This window comes from Ctenocephalides felis, unplaced genomic scaffold, assembly GCF_003426905.1.
Source record: "Ctenocephalides felis isolate EL2017-DRISC unplaced genomic scaffold, ASM342690v1 CF-g0.4_SCAFFOLD_00845, whole genome shotgun sequence".
NCBI classification, from domain to species: Eukaryota; Metazoa; Arthropoda; class Insecta; order Siphonaptera; family Pulicidae; genus Ctenocephalides; species Ctenocephalides felis.
The window spans coordinates 68971161-68981535 of record NW_020536999.1 but is presented as its reverse complement, the minus strand read 5'-3'; the positions used below and the strand labels follow the sequence as shown (position 1 = coordinate 68981535).

At 29.3% G+C, this 10375-nt stretch overlaps 1 protein-coding gene across 1 annotated transcript; it reads left to right on the top strand.

Moving 5' to 3' along the window:
* Positions 1-1581: 1581 nt before the first annotated feature.
* LOC113373181 (pre-rRNA processing protein FTSJ3-like) lies at positions 1582-9238 on the top strand. The gene is given in 14 exon segments (XM_026613500.1): positions 1582-1908; positions 2243-2299; positions 2302-2999; positions 3469-3624; positions 3745-3855; positions 3921-4082; positions 4165-4302; positions 4411-4477; positions 5013-5258; positions 5357-5530; positions 6337-6533; positions 8448-8635; positions 9013-9035; positions 9038-9238. Coding segments are annotated over 14 exon segments (2466 nt in total). The 5' UTR covers positions 1582-1841; the 3' UTR covers positions 9220-9238.
* Positions 9239-10375: the final 1137 nt, after the last annotated feature.

Genomic DNA, 10375 nt, shown 5'->3' with positions numbered 1-10375 from the left:
TTAAATTATCCTTTGTAAGAATTAGATAAGTTTTGTGAAGAAGGTTTGATATTGTTTTACAGTATAAAACGTATATTTTAATTCAATAAAACTTTTATATATGTATACATTTTTTTATTATATTTGTATATGTATATTAGTGAGTGCCAACTTGTATCAAGTGATTCAAATTGCATGTTACTTGATTTCAATTAACTCATATCAAGACAAGAAATATTTACTGTGATACAATATGTGAATACAATGTGAAAACAAATTTGAATAAATATAAAAAATTGATAATAATAGAAATAAATACTTGAATTAAATCATGCAAGATATTAGAGTTGGATCGAACCATGCGAGTTAACAGCATGAATTGAATTCAAGCGACTCATGCAAGCTATTCAACTTCTAAACTTCTGCACAGATATAACAGAGCGTAATTGTCTTTGTGTTTGACAAGCGCTAAATACGTAAAATATAGATTTTTAAGTTTGATAACATATATTAATTCTATAGATTTATGAATTAAATTTGTTTTTGTGAATGAAATAATAGCAATCTTTATGATAATGTATTGATTTTTTTCGACACGATATTGATATGTACTAGTATTGACTTGTCATATAAAATGAATGACTCAATGACTTCAGTTCGGTGTTTAGACAAGTGTTCAAAAAATATCAGCATTTTCTAAAAAGGCGGTTTTTCAATAATCAAATTTTTCAAATAATTCCAGAATTTTCAAAAGTGTTCAAAAAAATTCAAAATTCTCAAACAAATTCTAATTATTCTTTTCTGAGCTTTTATAAATTTAAAAAAAAACGGTTGCTCTATGCGCCCGAATAAATAACAAAAGTTTTTATATATCTTTACGTTTGAAAACCTTCTGAACATGTATAATAATAATAATAAATGATAAATGATAAATAGTAGAAGATGAGTCTATGGAATGAGAGTCACCACAAATAAATGATTCCCTTACCCTTCGTCGTCTATCATTACTATTACTATTTATTTTTTACTATTTTCCCTTCCCCCCCCCTTTTTCACATTTTTTAATTTATTTTTCTTTCCAAACTTCTGCTTTCCAATCCTGCGCTTCGGCTTTCAGTTTCCTGTATTTCCTCTTCAGAGTAAGTTGTCAATAAGCTGGATTTGTCTCCCATTCCTTTCAGTCCTTTTATTTTGCCTTCGACTACGTCGTGTAGTAGGCACTTTTTTCGCAGAACAGTTTTCGATCCAGTTTTCTTTTCTTTTCAGGATTGTGTTCAGTAGAGTATTTTCTTCGCCCACTCTTCTCAAGACTTCTTCATTTTTGTTATCTTGTCTGTCCACTCTATCGCCTCCATTCGCCGCCACATTTCAAAACTCACTGAAACTCACTTCAGGTAGATCTTGTCCATAGATAAACAAGTGGTGTGAATGCCCCACTAGTCCACTAGTTTCGTTTCGACGTAACGGACGTAACGGGTGATTCGTTAACGGATGAGTAACTGATAAGAAAAAACGTTCGCTTATTCAACTCCAATTACTGTCAAATCCGTTACAGTAAGTAATGTTTGACATAACCTCGCCGAATACGTCTATACGATATGATAATATAATATATTCAGAGTGGCACATTTTTAATTTCACGAACGTTTTGAAAGCAAATGTGTTAATATGTTGTAGTATATAGGTGTGTTAATTTTAAAACTTCATAAGCAAAGACTTTAAATCAGTTAGGTTTAAAAAATAATGTGAAAGTGAATCCGTAAAATATATTTTTACCAGTTGACGTATAACCTATAATTTGCCGCACGTGGTGCGTGCTGAATAGTTATTTATTTTAATTGTCAACTCGAATAAGCTTAAAAATGGGTAAAAAGACTAAAATTGGAAAACAACGTAAAGATAAATATTATCAGTTGGCTAAGGAGACAGGTATGTTGTTAAATGAGTGCTCTAAAATTGTAATCAAAGTATTTACAATACATATTTTCAGGCAATTTATATTTTCAGATAATTTAAATATTTTCATACAAGTTACAATATTTTCGAACAATTTATAATACTTGCAAATAATAAAAAAGATTTTGACAATACACAACATTTTTAGACAATTTATAACATTTTTAGGTTATTTATAAAATTTTAGGAAATCAATTACATTTTTCAGTCGCTCCGCAATATATATCTAATTTTGTACAAAATGCAATAAAATTAGAAAATTTATGATTCATCTCTTAATTCACTTAAATTGAAAATATTTTTTCAGGTTATCGTTCAAGAGCTGCATTCAAATTAATTCAATTAAATCGTAAATTCTCTTTCTTCAAAAATCTCGAGTATGTATCGATCTATGTGCTGCCCCTGGTGGTTGGATGCAAGTAGCCAAACAAAACATGCCATTATCCAGTATTGTTATAGGAGTAGATTTATTTCCCATAAAAACAGTACCAGGTTGCATTGGCCTGGTAGAAGACATCACTACCACAAAATGCCGTGTAGCTTTGCAAAAAGAATTGCAATCATGGAAAGCAGATGTTGTGCTAAATGATGGTGCGCCAAATGTTGGTAAAAATTGGTTGCATGATGCCTATCAACAAGCTTGTTTAACATTGAGTGCTTTAAAACTAGCCACTGAGTTCTTAAGACCTGGAGGTTGGTTTGTGACCAAAGTCTTCAGATCCAAGGACTACCATCCTTTGATATGGGTGTTGAAACAGTTTTTCAGAAAGGTTCATGCTACGAAACCACAAGCTTCCCGTACTGAATCTGCTGAAATTTTTGTTGTATGCCAATATTATGTAGCACCCGATAAAATTGATCCTAGGTTTTTGGATCCCAAGCATGTCTTTGAAGAATTAGAATTGGAGCCTTCGAATAAAATGAGTATATACCATCCAGAAAAAATTAAGAAAGCTAAGGCTGAGGGTTATCCAACTAATGATTATACATTACATCATACATTACCTGTTTCGGAGTTTATTAAATGTGATGATGCAGTAGAAATTCTTCAAAAGACTTCAGAGGTAAAATTATTGACAATATAATAATCTTATGATTTTAGTGCATTGCAGTTTTATATAAAGAATAAGAATTGAAATTTAGCTATTCGAACAAAAAAATTGTTTATTTTGGAAATATAATTTTTGCTTTTCAACAAAAATTAATTAATGGGATTTTCAATTCATTTTCAAACAAAGTTATTTTCAACTTATTTTCAAACAGTACTTGTAATTGCATTAATTTATTTTAATTTTTCTAACAAATTTTGTTACCATAGTTAAACAGAGAGATGTTATCAGGATGTAAGAGTATTTGATAAAGCTCTTGGAATTCACAGATATTTTATAGAAATAATAGTAATAATTTTTAGAAAAAAAAAGCATTACCAACTTAATATTCTTTTTGTGTGAACTTTTTATTACACCTTATTGTTAATTGTTGATTTTAAATATTATATATTAATTTAAAATTATGTAATTGTTTTTTTGTCAGATATCATTTGATGACAAAGAAATATTGGAACATCCTAAGACCACCGCAGAAATTATGGAATGCTGCAAGGACATTAAAGTCTTGGGTAGAAAAGAATTGAGGCAGTTGATTACATGGCACAAACAGATACGTGAATGGAAAAGTAGCTGTGATAAAGCGGTAAGCATTTTCATCAAACTTTCGGTCATGAAATTTGAATTATATAGCATGCATGAATTCAAGTTAACTATAAAATTATTATACATATTTGACATAATTTTTGTTTAACGTTTTTAGGATTCATCTGAAGAGGAACAAAAACAAACAGAGGAAAACAAAACATTAACTCTTGAAGAAGAAGAGGACCAAGAAGATGCCGCAATACAAAAGCAAATTCAAGAATTGCAGGTATGAAGTATTCGAAATATAATTCCATATTTTATGAATAATATTTATATCTATTTTTATTACAGGCTGAAGAAGAGAAAAGTTTAAAACGTAAAAAGAAACGTGCGAATAAAGAGAGACAACGCTTGAATGAACGGCTAAATTTAAAAATGGTTTTGAAAGACGATGAGGGTCCCACACTGGAAGAAGGAAATATTTTCAGCCTGAAACAAATTCGTAGCAATAATGTAAGTGATAAATAAGTAGTTTTATATATTTATTAATATAATCTGATGTTTCTAAACATTATTTAATATATTTTTTTGATAGGATTTAGAAAAAATGCAAGACCAGACGCCAGATCTTGTGGCGGAGTCTGAGGAGAGTTCTGATGAAGAAATTAAACCTAAAAAAGTTAAATATGATAAGGAATCATATCATCTTGATAGCAAAGGATTACCATATGCGGTAATTATTTAATTTATTTAAATATGTGAATACATTACAACATTACTATAATTAATTTAACATTATATAATTTTATAATTGTATACTATATAATTTCATTTTGAAAAGGGTTCTGAAAGTGAGATTGATCAAGATTCTGAATCTGATGATAGCGATAGCTCAGTTGATGGACTAGGTATGTCTTTTTTATTTAATAATTTATTTATTAAGTTCCCAAAGGAAAAGTTTGTTTTTGCCAGAAAATCTAGTTTGTTAATTTTGTTATCCCAACGTTTCACATCATTTTGGATCGTTGGAGACCAAAATTGGCAAAAGGTTTGTGTATATGTAAGCCAAAATTTGACCTTTCTTATCACCAATAATCGGTTCAAGACATTTTAAGAAACGCGGGCAAAAAATTGTGCACTTTCCTGATTCTAAAGAATAGTGTCGGATTGTAATGTGAGTCCTCATTGAGTTTCATTGAATGGTCTTTAAAGTTTTGATATTGGTGTAGTAGATTTGAGAAATTGTCGATGAAAGATCAAATTTCAACTTACAAATAAACACTTTTTACCAAATTTGCAAACGATTCCGAATGATTCAAAATGATAATAAAACATGGAATTATCAAGTCGGTTTTTCTACCAAAAACAGATATTTTTTTGGGATGTTAATATTGTGCTCACATTGTGTTTTTTAAATTATTGCTTTAATGATCCATCATTAAGGTTTGGGTGATTCTTCTGAAGATGAAAAATCTAATAAACCTGTAATCAAGCAAAAGAAATTAAAAAAGGTTAAAGGTGAAAAAAGAACACATCCTTTATTGACCGATTTGGATGAACGTGATGCAAAGGCAAAAAAAACACATAAGGCTGAATTATGGTTTACTCGTGATACTTTGCAAGGTCTTGAAGATGAGCAGGATGAAGATATGGAACTTGATAGACTAGTAGAGGATTATAAAAGAAAGGGTAATTGATCACTAATCTTATTAATTTGAATCTTGACCCTGTAATAACTAAGTTAATTATTTAAGGTTTTTGTTCTTATTTTATAATTTGTTTTGCAGGTGGAACCATCATAGGAGACAAAAATAAATCAAAACATGACAAGCATTCTGAAGAATCAGAAGACTCAGATGATGAAGACAGTGATTATGATATTGAAGAATTTACAAAGAAAAAGGGAAAATCTAAGAAGGAAAACGAAAAGAATGGTTTTGAAATTGTTAAAAAGGATTATGGTAAGAATACATATATATATATATATATATATATATATATATATATTTATATATATATATTTTATATATATATATATATATATATATATATTATTAGCGAAATATGTTGTATGAATATTTTTGAATGGATGTTTGACTATCGTGCGGGTCATTTTGGTCCTGTGCAGTTGGCAAGACTTGACCGTACCAACAGAGCGTATGCATGCGGCGAGAAGAAGAGAGTTGAAAAGTGTTAATGCGTTGAGACCGAAGAGAGGATATTGTTGAAATGAATGTTATAAAAGATTACTGCACCATTTTGTAATTTAATTTATGTAATAGATTTCCTGGCAAATAAATAAAGACAAAAATATATACATATATGTTTGTAAATACAGAAAAAAAATTACATATGTTTACCTTTGCTTGCATCAATCTATTCAAGAAACTAAAAAAATCAGTATAATGTTATAATATATACTTCAATTCCAAAGCCCTTCGGTTTGATAATATAAGAAAATAGGTGTAAATATTTACAATTAGATAAATTTTTCAACTATTTGCTTTGAAATTAGCTTTCGCTTGCCTTTCAAACAGACATATCTGTAATTGAATAAATTATAGCCCGTAAACAAAAGCTTCAATGTCCTAAAAATACAAGCCATTCTTCCAAACATTAATAAATTTTTTATAATTGAACCACATTTTGTAAGACGCTAATATTTTATTTTATTAAGTTACTGTTATTGTGGTCCATTTGTAATAATAAAAAACCATTCTGAATCACAATAATTTGTATATAATATTTCTATTTCTATATATTCCAGGTCTAGATAAATTGAAAAAATCTGGTCTACATGAAAGTGATCTAGCATTAGGTGCTCTAATGGTATCGAGTGCTAAAGTCAAAAGAGATTTAATAGATGAAGCTTGGAATAGATATACATTCAATGATGATAACTTACCAGATTGGTTTGTTGAAGATGAAAAGAAACACATGAGGAAGGAGGCTCCTGTTCCTAAGGTAAAATAATCATTATTATTAAGGTGACCATTTTTTTTTTGTGTCAAAACCTGGGCTGCAACTAAATATTATTTAAACTAACAAATACTATTGATGGATAAATCATTAAAAATTCGTTTTTTTTATTTATGGATTACTTTAATCAGAATTACTGTTATTTTGTAGGACTTTATTATTTGATTATATGTTATGTTATATTTTATATTTTTGATCTATGTTTTATTTTTTTTATTTTAAAAACTTGTATAAAATTCTGTTCAATTTTCTTCATAATTAGCTCATTCATTGGCGTCGGAACCGTGTGGGCTTGAGCCCATCCACGAATCTCAAAAAATGATATGGCCTAATATGTCTAAAAAAAACAACCCACTGCCTGTCTATCAAAAAAAAAAAGCCCACCCATCAAAAATTTGCTTCCGACACCACTGAGCTTATTGTTAGTAAAAATTAGCATTTGTGTTAGGCAGTGAAAAGGCTCATTTTAATAATTCTTGCCAATTTTCATAAAATGGAAAATGAAAGTTAGAAATTATTATTGTGAGAGGCTATTTCAAACCGCCTTTGGAGTTTTAAATTTGGTACTTTTCTCATTTATAACTTATTGTTTCATAAGCATGCTCGTTTATTTTCGGATGTTTCGGATATCAAACTAGTTGGTTTGGTATTTAGCCTTGAGGCAAGTTACATGAACTTCCCGATATGTGTAAATAATCGACTTAATAAAAAAATAAAAGTAAATAATATACTTCATCAATCCTACTTTAAAAAAAAACGATAATAATTTTAGCAAAGTTTGACGAATTTTTAAAATTAAACTACTTGTCGTAAGGCCGTAATATTACAGTAAGTTCTTTAAGACCATTATGTATATCGCCAAAAAAAGTTCCATGAAAATCGGCTTAAATTTTTTTTTCAACAGTTCATTACAAGAAAACGGCTCGGTAGATTTTCACCGAAAATTAATCAGTACCATTCCCAACTAATATCTTTCGAACAGTTTTTGATTTTTTGAAATCGGTTCGGTAGGATGAGCTTAAATGTGGACGAAAAGTTTAACACTTTTTTTCAACAGTTAATTTCAAGAAAACGGCTTGGTAGATTTTTACCTAAAACTAATCAGTATCATTCTCTACAAATATCTTTCGAAAAGTTTTCGATTTTTTAAAATCGATTCAGAATTGAGAGCCAGTCGAACATTTTTTCACTTTCTTGCTATTTATAAAGAAACGGCTCAGCTGATCGTTGCACAAAATTGAGAAAAGATAATCCACATCGTAATATATCGACTGGCTTTTAAATTTTTGAAATCGGTTCAGGCGTTTTTGAGCAAACGTCGATGAAAGTTCTAATTTTGACAAATGCCAAAAAAACGATACTAATTTTTGCAAACTTTGACGAACTTTTAAAATTAAACGAGTTTTGTCGTAGGGCCGTAATATTTTAGTACGTCAAAAAAAAATTTTAATACTTTATTACAAGAAAACGGCACGGCCGATGTTTTCTATTTAGCACGATTCCAACCAATACCTTTGAACGATTTTTGAATTCTCAAAATCGATTCAGAATTGCGGGCTAAAGCGTAGACGAAAAATTTTTCACTTTTACAAAGAAACTGTTCGGCCGATCGTAGCGTAAAATTGATAAACGCTAGTCCCCATCGAGATATATCGAATGATTTTTAAATTTTTGAAATCGGTCCAGCTGTTTTTGAGAGATCGTCGATTTACGGCAAAAAAATCTGTTCACATACACACACACACACATACCTTTGCCAAATTTGGTTTCGTTGGTTTCGGCTTGAAACGTCGAGAAAACATAAAATTAGCGAATCGGAGTTTTTATGAAAACAAACTTCTTCTTATAGGGAAGTTAATTATAATAAGTAGTATACTTAAATATTGTATTTTTTTGCAGGAACTTGTTGATGAATACAAATCAAAAATGGAAGAGCTTAATGTAAGGCCAATAAAGAAGGTTATTGAAGCCAAAGCTCGTAAGAAGAAGCGTTCTGTGAAGAAAATGGAGAAGGCAAAACGTAAAGTTGAAGCTCTTATGGATAATGCCGATGTTTCTAATAAAGAAAAGGCTAAACAAATTAAGCAGTAAGTAGCTATTTTGGTATATTTTGCGAATACAGAAAAAATCTTTTTTTTAAGAGTATGAATAAATTGAAAATCTGAAGTCTTACAAATGCGAATATTTAAAAGAAAAAATAATCATATAATTTTGCATTCCTTAACCCTATTTTGACCGTGTTTGGTCTACAATATCGCAATTGACACTGAGCTGCATGACATGTCTCTTTGGGAAAAAGTAAAAGTGATGTGTATAGACTTACCACTGTTTTCTTTTATTCTCCACAAGCATAACTACTTTTGAATTAAGTTAAATATAATTTCAGGATCTTTATGTGTTGCCAGTATGCCTTTTTTAATTTATTACTTCAAACTTAATTTCATTTTAAATTATCTGTTAACAGGCTGTATAGGAAAGCAAAGGCTGAACCAAGAAAGATGTCACATATGTGGTTTCAAAGAAACATATGGCTGCAAAGAGACCAAGAAGGCCAGCTGGTGTTAAAGGCAGATACAAAATTGTAGACCCAAGAATGAAAAAGGATATCAGAGCTAATAAGAATAAAGCGAAACGAGATAAGAAAGTGAAAAATCCTAAAAAGAAAAAATAATTTAGTTTCACTGATGTACATATTTATTAAAAAATTATTTCCAAAATTGTGTTACATTAAAAAAAATACAAAATTTACAAGTTTAAACTGTTTATTAACGTTTTTAGAACATATAATCTAAAACATATATATATATATATATATATATTTTGTATGATTCTGAATTTGATGTTGACATATGTATTAACAAAGTCTAATAATCGGGCATAACATCAATAAAAAACATGAATTTCTTTCAAAAATTTATTTTAAATCCATACGTTTCGGCTATAATCCTAGCCTTCATTCAGTGGAAATATTAGTTGATCTTAGTGTTAGATTGGAAAATTTAATAATCCATGGTATTAGGATATGGTAATGCACTACACTATGTATTATAAACATTAACTTGAAATTACACAATATTTTCACAAAATACTGATTTGAAAAAATCACAAATGAATAGTGTGTTATTCGTAGACTGGTTGAAGATGTAAATTTACATATTCATTTGTGATTTTTTCAAATCAGTATTTTGTGAAAATATTGTGTAATTTCAAGTTAATGTTTAATACATAGTGTAGTGCATTCCATATCCTAATACCATGGATTATTAAATTTTCCAATCTAACACTAAGATCAACTAATATTTCCACTGAATGAAGGCTAGGATTATAGCCGAAACGTATGGATTTAAAATAAATTTTTGAAAGAAATTCATGTTTTTTATTGATGTTATGCCCGATTATTAGACTTTGTTAATATATATATATATATATATTCGATGTAATTCGATAAAGACTTACAGTTTTCAATAAAATATTGAGTGATGAATTGATCGTTAGGTACATTACAAGGATAAGGAGCGAAGACCTTTTCAAGGTGATTTGCAAAGATAATAGCCTTATTTTCTGCTAATCTAGACCAAGAACCATCATCAATTCTATTTGAAGATGCCGTTGGGGTTGGTCTTTTCATATATTTCGTGACTGTCAGATGGAATGGTCATACAGACAAATCGCTTAAGTAGGACTACATATATTTATTTTTTATATCAAACAAATATTGTTTAAGTTCTTTTATATCTTTATTCAGTTTAGCTTTGTCATCCGGTAAATGAGTATTTTGCCAGCTTCTACGCAGTTTCCTTTTACAAGCTATGAGTCTTTAAGCTTCA